Genomic DNA, 21,942 nt, shown 5'->3' with positions numbered 1-21,942 from the left:
CCAACGTTTGGCTACTGACAATAGCCAAAGTTTGGAAAGGGCCCAAATGTCCACCAACTGCTGAATGGATAAAGATGTGGTATATATATTCAATGAAATGTTACTTGGCAACCAAAAAGAATGAAATCTTGCCATTTACAACTCTGTGGATCGAACTAGAATGTATTATGCTAAGTGAAATTAGTTCAGTCAGAGACAAATACATGACTTCACTCATATGTGGGATTTAAGATACCAAACAGGAGAACATAAGGGAAGGGAAGCAAAAATAATATAAAAATAGGAAGGGAGACAACCCATAAGACACTCTTAAAACTAGAGAACAAATGGAGGGTTGCTGGAGGGGTGTTGGATGGGGCAAGGGCTAAAGGGGAGAGGGGCATTAAGGAGGATACTGGTTGGGATGAGCACTGGCTATTAAATGTAAGTGATGAATCACTAAATTCTATTCCTGAAAAAAAATTTTTTGATTAACAATATAAATAAAAAATAAAAAAACCTGTCCCTACATATAAGAACTCATATTACCTGGCACATTCTGTCAATATTTTCTTCAGTTGGCATTACAAAGTACACTGCAGGAACATCTGGAATAGGATCTCGATCAGAGTGTAAAAGCCTAAAAAACATAAAATTCATCTTTTTCTTAGTCATTTATCTAAAAAGATCGTTTATAACAGTACTTCTCAAACCAAGGATGAATCATTTTATAGACAATGACCAGTACACTAAAAGCTCTTGCTGCAATTAATCGTTTAACCCGGGCTTCTCCTTTTATCAGTGCTAACATTATTTGTTAGTAAGATCCTAATGTCAGTCTTCATCTCTTCTATTACAATCACCTTTATTTCTAATACCAATATTCCTCCTGAATAAGAACTAAAGCACATTCAATAGCAATTTTATTCCCATTTTTCATAGAAATATGTTTGGGGGAGGGTGAGCAGAGGAAAAATTCAGTTCTCCAAGAGAGGGAAAACAGGAAGCTGGAGGAGTCTTTAAAAACAATGAAAAAATTTAACCATAAGTAAAATCAAATATATATATATATATACACACATATATATGTATATATGTGTATACACACACACACACACACACACACACACACACACACTTTAATGTTTATTTTTGAGAGACAAAGAGAGCAGGGAAGGGGCAGAGACAGAGGGAGACAGATTTGTTATATTTATCAAACATACCAGAAATAATATAATAAAATACATTCAGTAGTTAAGAGGACAACATAGATAGCTCCTATAGTGGTTAAGAATCATTATCCCATAGATACTTAAATTTTTCATATTAACGATAAACTAATTTAGACATTCTTTAAAAAGTATATTCAGGGGTGCCTGGGTGGCTCAGTCAGTTGAGCGTCCAATTTCAGCTCAGGTCATGATCTCACAGCTGGTGAGTTCGGGCCCCACGTTGGGCTCTGTGCTGACAGCTCAGAGCCTGGAGCCTGCTTCAGATTCTGTGTCTCCCTCTCTCTCTGCCCCTCCCTGACTTGTGCTGTCTCTATCAAAAATAAATAAATGTAAAAAAAAAAAAAAATTAAAAAAAAATAAATAAAAAGCATATTCAAACTGAAGGAATAAAAAATTTTCAGAGATGGAAGAGAACTTAAGACAACTAGTTCTGTTCTTTCATATAAGAGGGTAAATTAGTCTTTACGAAAAGACATGAGAGAGAAAATTTAAATTCTGAAATTATGAAACCTCAGACTGAGAATTATTTCTAACTTCAAAGTAAATAGCTAAATGTTGTTTTATACAAGTACTGTAACCTAACATTATTTTATGTATAAATGATGTCCTTTAATAACTGGATTTCAAGGTGGCCAAAGATATCCTTTAGCAATGTATCTGAAAACAAATGTCATTATTAGAAACATGTTAAAACTCACAGATGCAGAGTGATTCCCATGTCTCTCAGCTCTTTTACTGATAGCAGTGGAGAGATGATATCTTGGCCAAATCTGTCATAAATGAGCACCTGGTTTAAAAAAAACGTGTTTTTGAAACTATCAGTAAACAGTTGATAGAGAGCTCATATTAAGACAATGTTGAAGTATATTCTATTTTAATAAATCATGTATGCTGAATTCTTATACTTACCTCAATTTAATATTTTCTGTCATTGCCCAAAACATTCACATATGTCATAATCTAGTTTTTAAAGCATGATCACTTAGGCTAAATTAATATTACATAAATTTATTCTCATAGAATATTTTTGCTAGGATAAACATACTAGCAACTACAAAATACTTATCTTAAGCCATAATAAAGGATCTTTAATATTCAGCAAACTCACATACACTTCCCCCAACAAGTTTACATCAATCCTTTCTAAAAAGAAAGAAGTAAAAATAGTCCCTCTCAAAACTAATGGGTAACAAGTTCTAAAACTGTAAAGAAAATTTGGTAATTTAAGCATCTCAGGTTAATAAGATGCTCACTTAAAAAATGAGTGAGTGACTGGGTTGGCTGAGTGGCTCAGCCAGTTAAGCATCTGACTTCGGTTCATGTCATGATCTTGTGGTTCTTGGGTTCAAGCCCTGAATTGGGCTCTGTGCTGACAGCTCAGAGCTCTGAAGCAGGCTTCAGATTCTGTGTCTTCCTCTCTCTCTGCTCCTCCCCCGTGTGACTCTCTCTCTCAGGAAATGAATAAACATAAATAAACAATTTTAAAAAATTAAGTCCCTGAAGAGTACATGCTAGCTTTATTCTGTCACATACATTTCTTCACAGCCTCAGGGTTCATGGATGGTAAGATCATGACCTGAGCCGAAGCCGGACACTTAACTGACAGAGCTACCCAGGCACCCAAGAGTTTTAGCTGTCATATAGGAAATGCTGTCATATAGGAAACACATTTTTTTATGACAGCACGTTTCATCCCTCATTAGCAATTTCTTACTCTGTAAAGAATTACTGATGTAGTTGTAAAGAAACACTAGTTGAAATTTCTCTTTTATTAGCCTTAACTCTAAAACTAATTTTAAGTTAGAAGATTCAGAGTTCTTTCTACCCCTCAAAGATGTCAGTTATAATATTTTAGAATGTGAAGAAATGTATGTGACAGAATAAGGCTAGCATGTACTCTGAAGCAGGCTTCAGATTCTGTGTCTTCCTCTCTCTCTGCTCCTCCCCCGTGTGACTCTCTCTCTCAGGAAATGAATAAACATAAATAAACAAGTGTAAACCTAAGCAGCTGAATTCTAGTCTGTCTGAAGAAAGAAAGCACAAAGTTTAAAATGAACAAGCTTAAAGAACAGGAATTTTTAAAGGTACTTCATCATTTCTCAAGGGAGAAATATTATAGATTGCTTTCTGGTCCAATTAACGATTTTACTGACAGTTTTATATATCATAAATTAACCAGCATTATGGTTTACAAATCACTGTCTCATGAGTCGGTTAAAACTGGCATTCTGGTTTACAGATCACTCTCTACCCAAGTCTGACTAACCTTGAACAAGCCTGCGAGATCCAAATTCTGGACCTGCAAAGCTAAGGAACAAAACATCAACCAGATGAAAGACCTACTAGTGAGGGGCCATTCAAGAGATCAGCTGGATTCCCTAGATGCATATTATTATCCTTGCCTGTCTCCCACTATAAAATGTTTATTAAAAAGATTCACATTAAGAAACCACGTTAAATAAAAATAAACTCTCCATGCATAACTAAAATGTGCTACTGTTCAGCATTAACAAGAAATTCCCTCCAATCATCACCAATAAAGACCAAGCAAAAATAATTAAAATAAATTAAAGTTAAAATATTAGTTAAATAAAGTTAAAATAAAATTAAAATAAAGTCTCTTACCTTCCATACTGGTTCTCCAGTGCTGTTTTTAACATGAGGCACATTGAAATTCAGCATACGCTTCAAAGCCACTGGAAATGAAAACAGTCTTATTAAATATTATCATTGTGGGGGGCGCGTGGGGGGCTCAGTTGGTTAAGCATCCGACTTCAGCTCAGGTCACGATCTCACAGTCCGTGAGTTCGAGCCCCGTGTCGGGCTCTGTGCGACAGCTCGGAGCCTGGGGCCTGCTTCAGGTTCTGTGTCTCCCTCTTTCTCTGCCCCTCCCCTGCTCATGCTCTGTCTCTCTCTGTCTCAAAAATAAATAAAAAACATTATAAAAAATTTTTTTAAATATTATCATTGTGGAACGCCTGGGTGGCTCAGTCAGTTAAGCAACCGACTTCAGCTCAGGTCACACTCTCACGATTTGTGAGTTCGAGCCCCATGTCAGGCTCTGTGCTGACAACTCAGAGCCTGAAGCCTGCTTCAGATTCTGTGTCTCCCTCTCTCTCTCTGCCTGCTCCCTGCTCACACTCTGTGTCTCTCTCAAAAATAAATAAAAAACATTAAAAGAATTTAAAAAAAATTATTGTTTTTCATGATTTCATTCCCCACCCCCCTCATCTATTACTTACCACCTCAAAACAAAATGCACAAATCACTGTAGTAAAACTGATAAATCAAATGAATGGATATGTAAAAGCAGGTCAGACTGTGTAAGACCATTCCATCAACAGCTAATTGGGCAAGTGTTTGGGGAGATTTTCTGTCCCCAGATGACAATGTGGAAAATGTTCTGAAAGAAGCCTTTTCATTCCTCCTGACAAGCCCCACACTACTCTTTTTTAGTTTAAAAATATTTTAATTCCAGTATAGTTAACATACAGTGTTATACTAGTTGTAGATATATGATAGAGTAATTCAATAATTCTGTACATTACTCAGTGCTCATCATGATGTGTACTCTTTAATCCCCATCACCTATTTTACTCATCTCCCCACCCACCTCCCCTCTGATAACCATCAATTTGTTCTCTATAGTTAGGAGTCTGTTCTTGGTTTATTCTTTTTCTTTCTCCTTTGCTTGTCTTATTTCTTAAATTCCACATGAGTAAAATCATATGGTATTTGTCTTTGTCCGATTTATTTCACTTAGCATTATACTGTCTAGCTCCATGCACGTTGTTGCAAATGATAAAGGGGTAGCACCTAAAATATATAAAGAACTTATACAACTTAACAACCAAAAAACAAATAATCCAATTAAAAATGGGCAGAAGACATCAATAGACATTTCCTCATACATTTTATACAGATGCAAAAAGAAATTTTATCAACTACAAATTTGCAGTGGTCTCAATAGATAACTGGTGTTGTTGTCTATTTACTACTGTCTGGCTGAAAGCACAGATCAGCATCACTCTTTTGAAAAACAAAAACTACATAGGATATATTTAAGGGGTTCATATACAAAACCTTCATACAGTAGGTCTATGTTTTAGTTATCTTGTAATACATTTTATGACCAATTTGTCTCATCAGATTCAATGAAAAGTTATACTGTTCAATATTATATGCTCCATGGAAAAAGTGAGACTTTCCCAAAGATATGGTAGATAACTCATGATAAGAAAATATACAATTTCTAAAATCAAAGCAGTTATGCTCTATGTGTTATTGAATTTTGAGATTTTTAGTGCTCATCTGTTCATGTGTATTGCAGATTCAGAAATATTTTCTAAGGAAAATTAAAATCTCTCTATACTTCTGTGTGAAGTTGAAAAGTCCTTGGGGTGCCTGGATGGCTCAGTCGGTTAAGCGTCGACTTCTGCACAGGTCATGATCTCACGGTTCATGAGTTCCAGCCCCGCATCGGGCTCTGTGCCAACAGCTCAGAGCCTAGAGCCTGAAGCCTGCTTCAGATTCTGTGTCTCCCTCTTTCTCTGACCCTCCCCCATTCGTGCTCTGTCTCTCTCTGTCTCAAAAATAAATAAACATAAAAAAATAATAATTTAAAAAAAAAAAAGGAAAGGCCAAACATTCAAGGAAGGGTATTAGTTGGGTAATTTAATTTTTAAGACTGGCAACCCTCAAATCTATTTGGTTGATCTTTAAAAGCACTTGGGGGGGCGCCTGGGTGGCGCAGTCGGTTAAGCGTCCGACTTCAGCCAGGTCACGATCTCGCGGTCCGTGAGTTCGAGCCCCGCGTCAGGCTCTGGGCTGATGGCTCAGAGCCTGGAGCCTGTTTCCGATTCTGTGTCTCCCTCTCTCTCTGCCCCTCCCCCGTTCGTGCTCTGTCTCTGTCTGTCCCAAAAATAAATAAAAAACGTTGAAAAAAAAAATTTAAAAAAAAAAAAATAAATAAAAAAAAATAAAAGCACTTGGGGGTTCCTGGGTGGCTCAGTTGGTTAAGCTTCCAACTTTGGCTCAGGTCATGATCTCATGGTTCCTGTGTTCAAGGTCCACATCGGGTTCTGTGCTGATGGCTCAGGGCCTGGAACCTGCTTCGAATTCTGTATCTCCCTCTTTCTCTGCTACTCCCCTGCTCATGCTCTGTCTCTCTCACAAAAATAAACAAACATTTAAAAAAATTAAAAAATAAAAAATAAAAGCATTTGGATTAGACTTTATTAATACAAAATAATCTACAGGTCATACTCTTCCCTACTTAATACGTTATACTATATATTATATATATAGTATATATAATTGACCATATAATATTCAAATCACCAGTGTATTAATTTTTGGTATATTGATTCACACACTAGAAAAACCTCTATTAAATGCTAAGCTTACAGATACTATGATATTATACAAAAAAATACATAAACAAGCAAAAAACCACTTTGGTACTTAAAACTGAAGTAACATAGGAGGCATACAAGGTGCTGCAGAATGAACTCTCCCACTGAGCTTTTAGCAAGTTCTTCCACCTCCAGGCAATATAGCCATCATCACCCTGGCACCCATGGCCCAACAAAAAGAAAATCTTGTTTCTAGGAACTGTTCACATTCTTGGGACAACTAGGAAAAACCACAGCCCAGGCTGCATCAGAGTCCCAGGTGTATAGTTTCTCTAGAGCTAGGCCTTACTTTACTGAAAAAGGCCAGTATCAGCAGATATTCCCACATCTGCCTTCCTAGTCCCATCTAGGTGAGTTTCTTCAACTGTGACCCTTGGCTAACTTGTTAACAGATTTTGACACAGTGGATTCATTAATAAAGCACAGGGCCTGTGTTCAAAGAATATGTAAGAATGTATTTTTAGTTTCATCAGAGTAACTCTCCTATAGGCTTAAATCATTGCTTTTAAATGAAATGGAAAACTAGTTTTCTTTATTGGCCCTAAACATATCATTTCTAGACTTGGTTAATATAGTTTCACCCTAACCTGAAATATTTTCTTTACTCATCTGCTATATATTCAACCACATTTACTATTCATTCAACAAATGTTTAGTTATTGTTTACCATATGCTGGGCACTGCTCCAGCCGATGGCACTAAACACAACAGACTGAATAAAAATTACCTATCCTCAAGGAACTTTCATTTTAGTTGGGGTAAAAAGACAACAGATTAAGTTAAACATATGGCATATAAGATTATATTAAGTGCTATGGAGTAAAACAAAGGGAAGGGGGGAGAGCTGCAGTGTAATTTTAGTTTTACTTATTTTTATTAAAAAAATTTTTTTAGTGTTTATTAATTTTGAGAGAGAGAGAGAGAGAGACAGAGCGAGAATCCCAAGGAGGCTCCATGCTGTCAGTGAAGAGCCTGATGTGGGGCTCAGACTTATAACCGTGAGATCATGACCTGAGCCAAGCTCAAGAGTCAGATGCTTAACCAACTGACCCATCCAGGAGCCCCTGCAGTGTAATTAAAAAAAAAAATTTTTAACGTTTATTTATTATTGAGAGACAGAGCATGAGCATGGGAGGGGCAGAGAAAGGAGGAGACACAGAATCCAAAGCAGGCTCCAGGCCCTGAGCTATCAGCACAGAGCCTGACGTGGGGCTTGAACTCACAAACTGTGAGATCATAACCTGAGCCGAAGTCAGATGCTTAACTGACTGAGCCACCAAGGTGTCCCCTTGCAGTGTAATTTTAAATACAGTAGACAAGAAAGGCCTCCTGAGAGGGTAACATTTGAGTAAAGATGAGCGAGTGAGCCATGCAGATGTCTCTGAAAGAATATCCAGAAAGGGGTAACAAATAAAAAGGCTTTCAAGTGGGAGCATTCCAACGTGTTCAAGCAAAGGGGAGAGCAATAGGGAGTCAGGTCAGAAAGTTAAGCAGGAAATATATCACATAAGGCCTTGTAGACCACTATAATATTATTTTGGTTTTTACCAGGATTGAAATGGAAAGCTGTTGGAGAGTTCTGCGCAAATATGTGACAAGATCACTTTGTTACTTTGTGGGGAAAAAAAATGAAGGGGAACAGGAATATAACAGCAAAACAACTAAATAAGAGGTTACTGCAGAAATTCTTGGCATTCTGGACCTGCGTGAAAGCAATGCCAACAGTCAGATTGTGAATGTATTTTCAGAGTAGAGCTGATAACATTTACTCACGATATGAAAAACAGAAGTCAAGAAACCTTAAAGGTTTCTGACCTGTGCAACTAACTACAAGGGTGGAGTTGCTATTAATTGAAATGGGGTAAATGGAATTCAGAGGAAAAGGTCCAGGCCTGAGATATAAACTTGGGGATCATTAGCATATAGATGATATCTAAAGCCAAGAGGCTACATTAGGTCACTGCAAGAAAGAAAGCAGTGGATCTGCGGCTTGCCAAGGTTGAGAAGCGGGAGTGTTGAGCAAGAACCTTCAACAGAGGGGCATGCATGAAGGGCAACGATAGGTAACACAGGATGTTGTCTGTTGCACTAAAGGTAAGAATAAAGAGGGTGAGTGATCCAAGAAACTTTCACAAATCAGATGACTTTTAAGGTGACCTTTAAAAGATAAATATTCTTCAAGCAGGAAAACAAAAAATAACCATGCTAGTTATCCTCTCTATACCTTAGTTTTCTCATCTATAAAATGGAGACAATACACATAAAATCACTTAAAACAATGCTTAGGAATACTATTCAGTATCAGCTATTATCTACCCAAATAGATCGCAAATTCCTGTGTACCATGGTGTCTTCATCTAGAATATTTGAGAACTGATTTTGAGTTACTTCCAAAAACATTCTCAATAGTCATGAGGGAAAGGTGTACTTCTGGTACTCTAGCACACATATAGGGGTTTACCTTTGTCCGAAAATAAGACAGAACTCAACTAGAGTACTAATCTGATAAATGATTATTATGGCATAACCTATCTAGTTGTAATGTGAAATCTTACTACAATGAAGTGTATTTCCACAGAAATTGAAATTATATTAGGATTCAACATTCTACAAAGTTTCTGCATATAAAAATTACTACCATAAAAATTTTATTTTTCAAAACGCTGCTTTCTATTGGTTTCTAAGCAAAACGCTGCTTTCTAAGTCTTCCTTGATATGTTATTTTATTTTAATATGTAACATGACCTAATTCATTGAGCTTCATTAAGCTGTCAGAACCATACTGCAAAGACAAATGGGGCTTCTATTTGCTTACTGGTAAAACGTATGGCAGGTATTCCCCAAACCTTACTTACTTAAATTATGCCTAATTTCACCTGATAGTTTATACTAAATTTATCTAATGGAAAAAGCAGAACACAATTCCATATGCACTGTGTTATTACAAGATAGTCTAATCATTTTTTCTTTGAATTCCTAAGGAATCAAGCACAGCTGAAATCCCTTCTGGTAAGCCATATTAATTTTAACCATTTATTTTCCAGTTCGAATTAACATGCAAAAGAACTTAATTACAAGGGAAAGAATTTCCAATTGTGCATACTCTTGATGGTTTGTTTCTATCAGCTCCTCAGAATTCACAGCCTGCCAACTTTCAGGACAATTCGCTAACAGGAACAAACCATTAGTCTGTAGCTAACAGGTATAAACTCTGTTGTCATCAGAAGTTTACAAAAAATAAGTAAAAACAAAATATCTAACATGTAAAAATATGCAAGCTAAAGGGAAGAAATATGTACTTTAAAAAAAACACATTTAACGGTACAAACAGAAGCTGTATGACTGCTCTATCGAGGATGAAACTAATAGTTTTACAATACTAATCTGTCAAACGGTTAAAATGACAAAGCTACTAATTCATTTGTTTTTTGCCATTCTTGAATTCCATTCCAGTAAGCTAAAGAAGGAAATCTTTATCACTGGGCATTTCTCTTCAGGTACCCCCAAAAGACTGGTCCAAAGAAGAGAAATGGCAGAAGGTAAGCTGCTCTGAAAGAATACTTAAATTTTGTAATTGTGGAGGAAATGCCCCCAAACGAAACTCTTTCAACATTAAAATCTAGGGAAGACCTGGACCAGGCACAGAAACAAACCCGGAGACTTCATAGGTGGCAACACAGGGGAATATCTATGTTGTTATCTGCCAGCTGCCAGATATTCTTGTGATGGCCTTTTGAGGCCCAGCAGAAAAGGAACAAGAGCAGGGCCATAGCAACCCTTAAGCCCCTTTTCCTGAACCACAAATGAGGCCGCGTTCTCGAGCTATTGCATCTCTTGCCTAAAAACTCAAAAGGGGAGGGGCTCTCGATGCTCTGGGAACTGGATTGAGCTTCAGGAGGTCCATCTCAGAGCTGCACACACCACGACCGAGGGAGGGCGACAAGCAGGAGAAGAAGCAATCCCCACCACAGGCACAAAACCGCAGGGAGAAGGGAGTAAGACGTACCTGTTTGTCTCTCTCGAATACTGGCTGCTGCAGCCGTCGCCATCTTGACTCCCAACATCCACTGCCCGGTTAGTGAAGAACCCGAGGACTACGTGGCTGCCCGGACTGCCCCGGAAGCAAAGCCCAGAGGGGCGGGGTCAAGGGAGGTTCCTGGTGGCCGGATCCCGCCTCCTTCAGCTCTCTTCAGAACTTGGAGACGCAGTGAGCTTAGTTAGTACCTGAACACCTGGTAGTGCTTACTTTCCAGCTGCGTAATAGTAGGAATTTTTATCCTATCTAATCAAGCCACAGCTTCTCAGATGGTAGCTGCGTTGAATAGAGTTGTTAGGGTAGGAGCGTGGTGTAATGCTAAGAACCTAATTAAATACTAAATTGGTCGTTTACAGATCTCTTAAGTGGTAGTAAGAAGGCTCTAGGGGATCTAACGATCACTGGACTAAAGTAAGTGAAGCTCCAGGAACAAAGTAGGCTTTTAAAAGCTGCCTCCATTCTCCTTCCCAGTGCAGCAGGAGAGGTCTCCCCTTTGCCCCTTTCCCAAGGAAACAGACAGCTTTGGAGCATTGCTCTAATTTGGCAGATTTCTCAATCTTATCTTTTAGGCAAAATGGTCTAGTTTTATGGTGTTTTGCGTACATGAACACAGGAGCTAGGAAGATTCAAAATAGCAAACTGAATATCCTCCTCCTTTGCTTTTAGTAACTGCAAAAATCACATGTGGGGAAGGGTTGCTTGGTTAATGGACAGCTGGTTTTTAATATACACTTGAAACTGCGTGATGACAAAACATATCCGATATTGATAACTAATTTTGGTTATTGTGTAATTTTTTGTCTTTATCAAGGTGTAATTGACAAATTCAAAAGATAAAGTTTACACTGTGATGATCTGATGTAGTTATATATTGTGAAGGGTTCCCCCCATCTAGTTATCACATCCATTGCTTCACATATTTATCTTTGTTTTGGTGAGATTTAAAATCTACTCAGTAAATTTCAATTATACAATAATCAACTGTAGTCACCATGTTATATATTAGGTCTCAGACCTTATTCATCTTCTAGCTGAAAAGTTGTTACTGCATCAAATGACCTACATGTATAATCTTAAAAAAAAAAAAAAAGTCAAATTCATGGGAAACAAAGAGTGGTTACCAGGGACAAGTGACTGGGGAAAATAGGAAGAGGTTGATCAAAGGTTATGAACCTACATTCTTTACCTTTAAGAACTGCATCCTCTAGTTTTCACAGCTAACTGGCATATTCACTAAAAACTTAACTGAACATTTACTATTTTATTCAGTGTTATTTTGAAGGAATTGCCAGTGATCTAGATGTACTGTAATTAAACAGAAATAACAATCCCTACCCTAGGGGAAAGTTGTACTTCATTGTTTGTCTTCATGGAATGTAGAATATATAGACTTTCCCATCTTCCAGTATCTGAAAGCCCAATCTTGATTTGTGTACTTTTACTTTCAAACGCAAACCTGTTAACCATTTCAGTTCTGTCACAGACTTCTTCCCAGGACTCTGAGTCATAGTAATATAAAACATTAAAACAATGTTTAACAGTTCTATACAATATATACATATGGAATAATATAGTGTCCTGACTAAGGAATGCACTTAGGGTGGCAAAAACGTATAAAATATTATACTCCACAGAAGAATGATTACAGTAGACAAATAGAAAATAGACCCTGTGAGGCTGAGATTGAGAAAGGAATTTGTTACCCATTTTTAAAATCAGAAAGAATCAAACTATGGCTTCAGAGTGTTAACCCCTTATTTACTGTAGCCTGGCTCTACCTATCCAGATTTTTGGCTTAAATAATTTATCCTGACAAAAAATACTATTATTTTACATTAGGGAATAGTTTTAAGTTTAACACAGAATGTCACAGAATGGCTTACTGAAGAGGTTCTCAGGTGTCAGTCAGAGGATTCAGGATCTCTCAAATGTGAAAAGGATCTTGGATCTAGTATTGTCAGAATCTTAACCTCAATTAAATCCTAACAAGTTATTTAATTTAGCTCATATAAGCACTTCACATTTAGTAGCATGAACATATTTATTTAACAAACTTCATTGTAATTATTATGTTTTCTGGTTACATCTGAAGTCTTAAAAAAAAAAAAAACAACAACGGAAAAATAGGCTGACACATCAACTATCACCTAGTATAATACCTGGCATATGTTGGGCAACTGGAAAAGATAAGAGTCAAAATGAGAACTTGAAAATTGGGTCTTTTCAAAACAATCCAAAATTTTCTAAACTACATACACATTCAAGTAATCCATTATTCAATGTGTTCTTATACTCTGTATTGCATTACTTGAAGCATAAAACTTTGTATTGCATTACTTACAGCATGAACAGTAGTTTAATAGCTTATTCTAAAACTAACAATGAAGCATGTGATAATCCCTATATAAAAAAGAATTACATTATCATAAATAGAATCTTGTTCTAATCATTTTCTTATAATGACTAAATACTAAAGGCAAAGTCATGGAGAAAACTTACCTATTATAATCTCCTTTACTTAGCATTCAGTATTGAGTATAAAAGTAACAATAGATTACATAAATTTAGGGAAAAAATTACTGAAAGTTTTAGCATAAATTAGAAGCCAAAGTGAATTCTCTGGTTAGTAATCAAATGAAAGTTTTTTACTTGACCCAAACAATGGCTTATTCATAATATGGAAATTAAATATTACAAAGTATAAAATCATAACCCAGTTTGATGAAATATTTTAAAGAAACTTTAACCTTAAATACTAAAACACTAAAGTGACTAAGTACAAGAATATAAAGAATTGTATAAAAGGTCTTCAGACGAAGTTCCCATAACAAAAGGCTTAAAAGATGTCTAAAAACAACGAATTTAAAACTAACCAAAGACCATTAGCAGATGTGTAATAGGTGACTTTATGGTTTTCTTCAATATTGAGACCAATGGAAAACAAACTTGAAATATATGGCATTTTAACAACTCAAACAGTTAGGAAATACAAATACACATTGAAAAGGTTTCATAGCATAATGACTTTAGAAATTCAATGTCAGTAAGAGTTGTGCACTGGGTATAACAATGAATAGAAAAAAGAAAAAGAACAATCACAATATTAACCATTTGACATAGTAACACTGCAGAAAATAAATACAGGATTCTCTACTATGCCTTAACTATACAGATTAACCTAAATATCAAATTAATGGAACATCCTTAAACCCAGAAGATGCTTTGCAATAAGTATGCTTCACTTTAAAATGTGAATATCCTAAATTATTATTTACATCATACCTTATCCCTAAGTCCCTGTCTACACATAACATAGTGAAATGAGGAACTGAAATACTGTTTCTAGTTATTGCCAACCAAGCATATTGCTTCCATACAAACCCTACCCTACCCAAAAACTGTGTGAAATTTCATCAGTTTTAATTACCACTTCAGGAGAAATTAAAACTACAAATGACCAGAAAATAGCTTTAATTAGGTTTTTTGGTTTATACTGGTTTTTAATTTCATAAAATCTAGGTAGGGTTGAGAAATATCCCATTTATCATCACATTTAGAATAAAAGCTATATGGAAAATTTGAAGTTTATATTAGGTATTCAAACTTTTATTAATCCTTTAATTACTTTTGATAATTTAACAATTCAAGACAAAGACATGCCTTGTGTCAAGTTCTTAAAAACTTCAAGTTAAAATGAAACTGTAATTTGCTGGATCTGTCAGTAAGTGTAACAAAGGAAATTGTATTAGGATTATGTTTTAGTTTTCCTTTGGTATTAAGAGATATGTTGTTTTCCTTTAAAAAGTATCAGTAATTAAAGGATGTCTTGGGGAGAATATGATAATAGTTGATTATCTGCTATGTATATTTAAAAAATGTGATTAAAACCAACCTCTCATAAAGATTTACCTCTTATCCAATTTACCTTGGTGGAAAACCCATTTAATATTTGATAATAGATTAGGGACATAAGACTTTTCCACTTTCTTCTTTTCTAAGAACATACACATGGGGACGTGACCATGGGACTATGTATCTTCAAATTGTTATTATATGATTTTTTTTGTTACTTTTAGGTGTTCTTTAATTTTTAGTAACATTAATAAAGTTTAAAAGGCAAGGAAAGGTAAAGAGTTTATAGTAAGATACAATGAAACACTATAGTTAATTCTGCATGGTGACATCAGAGTGGGTTTTTCATTCTATTTGCATTTCTTTCTCAAAGAAATGCATTCTGCATTTGTTTCTAGGTTGCTTTTATAATAACAATATCTTTCAAGAGCAAAGAAGATAACTGTATAACACAGTGGTACCAGTTTACCTATCATACAACCATCTTGGTAATAAATAACTGTCAAATAGTCAAACCTACCACATGGCGATGCAGAGATAACTCAGACACCAAAAATGATTCTGGATCAGACATAATGTGATTTAATACAACACAGGGGATACAGAGAGGGTAAAAAAATCCTATGATTAAAGACAAGGCTTTAAAGAAGACACTTTCTTAGGTATTTTCAACTATATTTTATCCACCTCAGAAGTGTTCTTAAGACTATATGGAATGTCCATAGATTTTAGAATATTTGTGCAATTCTGCTTTTCATATAATACTTCCCATTAGGCATAATCTAATTGCAGTGAAGGTCTGTTTTAATATAAATCAGTAATCTAAAAGCATTTTTAATCAATTTAGTGCCATCCTAGAAAAAAAAAAAAAAAACACTTATAACACGTTCCCTGGAATATATGCCTTTGATTTATATAACAGGATTTATCAATTAGCTTTTCTATTTAATGCTTTAAAATAAAATAAGAAATAATTTGAAAATTTTGTAAAACTAGAAAAAACATTGTGGCATCCTATAGCTAATACTAATTTGCAGAAATAGTGAATACAAGTTTTTTCCCCCATATATATATATATATATATACCATGCTATTATACTTGAAAAAAGTCTGTACAGCTATTTTAAAACTATTTATATTAAAGTTTATGAAGCATGTATTTTAAGAAAATAGAAAAATATCAACTTTGACTGGTATACTTTAACACAAAAAGTTTTTAGCTTAAATGGCCAAAACATCCCTTTATGTTCATATCATAAATTTTATTGGGCCAAGAAGCTGACAAGTTTGTTCAAAAATGATGATGGACAGATTTCTGAAACAAAAAGTATCAATAGCAGCTTTTAAAGAAGCATGTCTTTGTTCAAAACATTTAATGTCCAATGTAGTGAGTACTTTCTTCCTTTTCTAGTCTTAGAGTGTTTTTTATGGCAAAATCCATATTTTCTTGAAATTCTTGATATGTATTGGTGATTGGAAGAGCTAAACAGTTATTACACTTGTTTCCAACAGGAAAATCCATATGAAGACACTCAATTGAAGGAGTGGGTTTAAATCCAGCAGGTGGAATGGAATTGCAACCAGTTGCAAAAGTAAGAATGTCTTCCATTGTTACTGCAGATTTACCATCTGAAAAGTTTATCAAAAAAGAAAAATAAATCCATGTTATATATATTGCTATCATCATAGACTCTTTCCCAACTAGACAGTGAATGAATATTTAAAGGCAGAGAATCTAACATCTATCTTAGACAAACTAAATCACCAGATCAAATATAATAAGAGGAAAACTGTATATCCAATAAATGTTTATTTGAACCTCAAAGTAGAACTCAGAAAATCATTTAGAACTACTCATTATACATTCGAATGCCTTCTCTAATATAAAATTATCATATAATTAAAGAGGTTCAGTGGGCATGATAATAAAAATAATTTTAAACCATTTCCGGATCATCCCTATTTAAGAAACTAGTTCATCAAATGCAGAGAGGAAAAATAAATGGTGTAAAACAACTAAACAGCCCACCTAAAAAGAATTTTAACTAAAATTTAAATCCTTCCTGCTCAATTTAAATGGAATGATTTTACATAGCTAATGCTCAGTGATATTTACCATTTCCATAGCCCTAAGCAATGGATGAAGAATAATTCAATTTAACTTAACATTGCAAAAGATGAAATCGATGACTAGTTTTAGGATTACTCTATGCTGTGGCAATCCCCTATTTATTTATTTTTCAAGTTTTTATTTAAATAACAGTTAATTAACATACGGTGTAATATCAGTTTCAGGAGAATTTAGTGATTCACCACTTACATACAGCACCCAATGCTCATCACAGCAAGTGCCCTCCTTAATGCTCATCACTCATTTAAACCATCCCGCTGCCCACCTCCCTTCCAGTAACTCTCAGTTTGTTCTCTATAATTGAGTCTTATGGTTTGCCTCCCTCTCTTATTTTTTCTCCTTTGCCTATGTTCATCTGTTTTGTTTCTTAAAATTACACATAAGAATGCCTTTCACCTCAAATTATCAAGAGGACAATATATTGCAAAATTTAACTTTACTCTGTAATCTTTCCTGATTACTTTTAACTCAGTCATATAAACTTGTCTTGAAATACATTCTGTAAATATGGAGTTAGATGAAAAGTCTTATTACCAAAAAGCAAAACTCAAAGAAATAAACTAATATACTATAACAAATTTTCTAAGACAATTAAAAAAAAATAAAACATCCACATACCCTCAACAGCCTGTAAATAACTGTTCCAAAACCCCAAAGACTGTACATTGGATAATGTGCGGACTGTAAAAAGATCACTAAGGATTTCTGCAGAAAGATTCTCAGGTTTATGACAGAAGATGCTATAAAATGCTTCTGGGTAAGTCTGAATTTTCTCCAAAACACCAAGAGTTTTCAGACCCTGCTTAAAACTTAAGAGAAATAAACAATAAGCCAACATTTATACATGTGTTTGGTATTACAATTACAAATTAACATTTCTAGCTAATTTACTACCACATATACTTACATATGAGGAAAAATATATAATAATATAGATATACATGATATGATACTTTTAAATCAATAACAAACAGGTATACTAATATAAAATTAATATTTTATCTGCTCACATTATTTGAGTTTATAAACTAGTTATAAATTAAGCTAACAACTTTTTAAGAGGAAAAAAGTAGACATGTGAAGTATTTTACACTGCAAAGTTAGTTGGTAGAAGAATGAAGATGCCTGGAGAATGCAAAGAAAAATAGTAGTAATAAATCTTAGCCACATAAAAAAATTAAAATATGTACTGCTAAAAAGAAATTAAGAAGACAAAAAAAAGTGGGAATATGTTTGTTATATACATGACAGAAAACTAATTTCTCTAATATACAAAAAATTAAAGTCATTTTTCTGAAAGAACAATCTAATAGGAAATGAGCTAAATATGAATAGATAATTAACAAAATACAAGTAAACTTTTAAAAATGCACATTCTTACTAGTAAGGAAGAATGGAGGTTTATTTTTGCCTATTAGACTGACTGAGCCCTACCTGTGGCTCTAGATCCCCTACCCACCTTCTTAGGTACCTGCTACAGATTCATCTCCTTTTCTATTGGCTTTTCCTCCAGAGCACAGAAATGTGCTTATCTTTCCCATCTTTAAATAGAAAAAAAAAATTCTTTCAATCCCATCTGTTTTCCTTTCTAAGTAGATGGTCAAGTAGGAGACCACCCACTTGAAAGATTCATGTACATTCACTATCTTCATTTGCTTATTTCCTATTCACTTTTATTCCATTCCTGTCTGTATCTGAGGAAAAACTGCCCTAAGTTCATGAATGATCTCCTTCTACAGCATCAGTCTTCTGGTTTCTCTTATTTCTCTGGCCAGATCGTTTCAGGCTCTTACAAAGCATCGTCTTTCTTTATTTTGCCTTAAATGTTGCTGTTTCTCCCTCACTGATCTTTAACAAGGCCAATTTCTCTTCTCCCTTACCCTCTCCCATGGCTGTATTTAGCAGGTATACACTCACTCATCACTATAAAATCTATTACCTCCAGCCCAGAAATATACCCAACAGGCTAATTGTTACCATATATTCCAAGCAACCAAACAATTATCAAGTCCAAAAGAAAGTTAATTAGCTTGCTACCAGAATCTGAACCATAATTGACAGTATATGACTCCATTATCCCTCAAATTAGGATAGCTAAATCTAAAAGTCATCCTTAACTATTTCCTCTTCCATCCCTTATTACCTAGTCCTATGAATTTCCTTTTCTGAAATCCCTTTTATCTACTCATTTCTCTGTATACCCCTCTACCACCCTATTACAAACCACTTGCAGAGGAATTGTATCAGGCATGCAAATTCCCAAGTTTGTTTCCATGCTCTAGCTCTAGAGATGTGCCAGAAACAAACCCTAATACTGTCAGTCATCCTGACGTAGACTGAAAAGACGTAGACTTTTTCCTTTGGAAAAAAGGTCTAAATAAATATAATTAAAGATCTTGAGATCATCCAATCTAGATTACTTGGGCTGTCTAAATACAATGACAAGTGGATTATAAAGTGTCTCTTTATAAGAGACACAGAGAGGAAAAGGCCATGTGATAGAGATTCTAAACTACAAGTATTTTCTACTGCGGAGTGATCTCCAGAATATACTGCCAATTAAAAAAAAAAAAAAAGACCAGAAAAAAGAGTGGATGGTATGTTACTATTTATCTAATAAAAGAAATTAGTACACACTCACACCAATATTTATCTGCTATCATTAAAAAAAACCCCAAGTTGGGGCGCCTGGGTGGCGCAGTCGGTTAAGCGTCCGACTTCAGCCAGGTCACGATCTCGCGGTCCGGTGAGTTCGAGCCCCGCGTCAGGCTCTGGGCCGATGGCTCGGAGCCTGGAGCCTGTTTCCGATTCTGTGTCTCCCTCTCTCTCTGCCCCTCCCCCGTTCATGCTCTGTCTCTCTCTGTCCCAAAAATAAATAAAAAATGTTGAAAAAAAAAAAATTAAAAAAAAAAAAAAAACCCCAAGTAGAGGTGCCTGGGTGGCTCAGTCGGTTAAGTGCCTGATTTCCCTCAGGTCGTATCTCATGACTCATGAGTTTGAGCCTCGCATCAGGCTCTGTGCTGACAGCTCAGAGCCTGAAGTCTGCTTCGGATACTCTCTCCCTCTCTCTCTCTGCCCCTCCCCCACTCAGTCTCTTTCTGTTTCTCAAAAATAAATACACATTAAAAAAATTTTTTAAACCCATAAATAATAGAAAGATAAACAATGAAAATCACTAAAATGATTACTTCATCAGGGAATGAAAGGTGAATGTGATAAAGATGAAAGCTGTACCCCCCTGAATACAACTGGTATCATAGAGCTGAGGTTTTTTTGTTTTTTTTGTTTTTTGAGAAAGAGAGGGTGAGAATGGACACAAGTTGGGGAGGGGCAGACAGAGAAAAGTGGGGAAAGAGAGAATCCCAAGCAGAGTCTGTGCTGTCAGTGCAGAGCCTGATGCAGGGCTTGAATTCACAAACTGTGAGATGGTGACCTGAGCCAAAATCAAAAATCGGACACTTAACCGACTAAGCCACCCAGGTGCCCCTGAGTTCTTTCAATATACTTTCATTATAGATTAGACTTTGGAACCATGCAAATATTTGACATTATTTTAAAATAAAACAAAATTTTTAAAAATAACAAAAAATAGAGGTGCCTGGGTGGCTCAATCCATTAAGCATCTGACTCTTGATGTGAGGTCACGATCTCACAGTGGTGAGATCGGCATCATGTTGGGCTCTGCACTGAGTATGGAATGGAGCCTGCTTGGGATTCTCTCCTTCCACACTTTTCTCTCTCTGTCCCCCCCCCCCCCCCAACTTACATCCATTCTCACCCTCTCTTTCTCAAAGGAAATAAACATTAATAAAAATAATAAGTAGGGGCTCCTGGGTGGCTCAGTAGGTTGAGCGTCTGACTTTGGCTCAGGTCATGATTTCATCGTTTGTGACTTCGAGCCTCACATAGGGCTCTGTGCTGACAGCTCAGAGCTTGGAGCCTACTTCGGATTCTGTGTCTCCTCCTCTCTCTGCCCCTCCCATGCTCATGGCTCTGTCTCTCTCTCTCAATAATAAATAAATGTTAAAAAAAAAAAAAAAAAGAAAGAAAGAAAGAAAAAAGAAGAAAAATAAGTAAAAATTATTAAAAATAAAAAATGAAAATAAAATGTATATTCAGTTAGTAGTATAAAAACAGAATATTCCAAATGTTTTTAAAATACAATAATTTACACAGCCCTAGAAAAATGTCAATCTGTTTTCAATACTAATATGGTATTGGTGATAACGTTGGTAATGTTATTTGAGACTGTTATTAATGAAATGTGGAATAAATCAAGTGAGTAATTATTTCATACTTTAATTCTCCTGTGTTGTTGACAACTGAGATTCTCAACATGGAGCAAAGAAAAAGTTAAAAATCTTGTAGTAGTGAATTTGAAGTTATCACTAAAAGCCAATATATTTTTTACCTTAAAAACCTGAAACCAAACCAAAACAGCCCTGTATTTCCTAGTTTGGCTCCACTGAAAAGGCCTAAAAACAGTGACTGATCTGGCAAAAATAAGCATTCCTAGCATCCAGATTGTGTTTTTCAAATACTATTCCCCTTTCAAAGAAACAAAGGTTCCTTAGTTCAAAATGCAAAACAGAACCTGAAAGACCTCATCAGACCATACAGCAAGAAAGCTATCATAGATCATTAAGGTTAACATCAGAAGAACTCAAAAAAGAGGCGCCTGGATGGTGTAGTCAGTTGAGTGTCCGACTTCAACTCAGGTCATGATCTCATGGTTTCATGAGTTCAAGCCCCACATCGCGTCACTGCTGTCAGCTCCAAGCCCACTTTAGATCCTCTGTCCCTCTTTCTGCCCCTTTCCCGCTCATGCTTGCACTCTCTCTCTCAAAAATAAAGAGACATTAAAAAAAAAAAAACCTCAAAAGAAACAAAAGAAGATTTACAATGGCAAAATATGGAGACAATTAGAACTTAAGTGTAATGGTTTTGAACGCATCAAATGTATTTAAATCTATGGATTAACAAAGGTAAATGAACAAGACTGGCCACAGGCTGACTAGTAATTATTAGATTTGTGTGGTGATTACACGGTGTCCCAGTATGCTTACTTTCATATGTATTTTATATTATGAGAATAGAAAAAATGTGAGAACCATAAATTTCCAAACTTCTTTTAAGGGTGACTAGAACAAAAAGTTTGAAGACCAGTGTTCTAAGCTAACAAAGAGCAAAGCTCACACCTACCTTGTTAATCAAAGAATGCTTAGTACTTATTACCCAGCAAACAACAGGTGCTCAATAAATAGTTAAGTGAATGAGCAGAAGTCGAATAGTTGGCTT

At 35.4% G+C, this 21,942-nt stretch overlaps 2 protein-coding genes and 1 long non-coding RNA gene across 15 annotated transcripts in view; 1 reads left to right on the top strand and 2 right to left on the bottom strand.

Annotated features, from left to right (window-relative positions):
• The window catches only part of SCFD1 (sec1 family domain containing 1), a 117,880-nt gene extending 107,119 nt beyond the window's left edge, over nucleotides 1-10,761 (bottom strand). For both annotated transcript variants that reach the window (XM_058738727.1, XM_058738728.1), the window contains exons 1-4: nucleotides 10,632-10,761; nucleotides 3,837-3,907; nucleotides 1,910-1,998; nucleotides 529-619 (exon numbers count right to left, since the gene is read on the bottom strand). In XM_058738727.1, the coding sequence (XP_058594710.1) occupies nucleotides 529-619; nucleotides 1,910-1,998; nucleotides 3,837-3,907; nucleotides 10,632-10,689 (309 nt within the window). In that variant the 5' untranslated portion in view covers nucleotides 10,690-10,761. The remainder of the gene's footprint in view (nucleotides 1-528; nucleotides 620-1,909; nucleotides 1,999-3,836; nucleotides 3,908-10,631) is intronic.
• Nucleotides 10,762-10,798: 37 nt separating this feature from the next.
• On the top strand, nucleotides 10,799-15,421 carry LOC131517057 (uncharacterized). The gene is made up of 2 exons (XR_009264363.1): nucleotides 10,799-11,072; nucleotides 14,912-15,421. It is a non-coding gene; the product is annotated as an uncharacterized LOC131517057 (long non-coding RNA).
• The window catches only part of G2E3 (G2/M-phase specific E3 ubiquitin protein ligase), a 64,084-nt gene continuing 57,214 nt past the window's right edge, over nucleotides 15,073-21,942 (bottom strand). For 11 of the 12 annotated variants that reach the window (XM_058738718.1, XM_058738725.1, XM_058738716.1 and 8 more), the window contains 2 exons: nucleotides 17,263-17,453; nucleotides 15,073-16,142 (listed from right to left, as the gene is read on the bottom strand). In XM_058738718.1, the coding sequence (XP_058594701.1) occupies nucleotides 15,886-16,142; nucleotides 17,263-17,453 (448 nt within the window). In that variant the 3' untranslated portion in view covers nucleotides 15,073-15,885. Of the gene's footprint in view, nucleotides 16,143-17,262; nucleotides 17,454-18,103; nucleotides 18,186-21,942 lie in introns of those variants that run through there. The other variant, XR_009264361.1, reaches the window with a different exon arrangement.

The sequence above is a fragment of the Neofelis nebulosa genome, chromosome 7 (assembly GCF_028018385.1).
Source record: "Neofelis nebulosa isolate mNeoNeb1 chromosome 7, mNeoNeb1.pri, whole genome shotgun sequence".
Lineage (NCBI taxonomy): Eukaryota > Metazoa > Chordata > Mammalia > Carnivora > Felidae > Neofelis > Neofelis nebulosa.
This window is presented reverse-complemented; position numbering and strand designations above follow the sequence as displayed.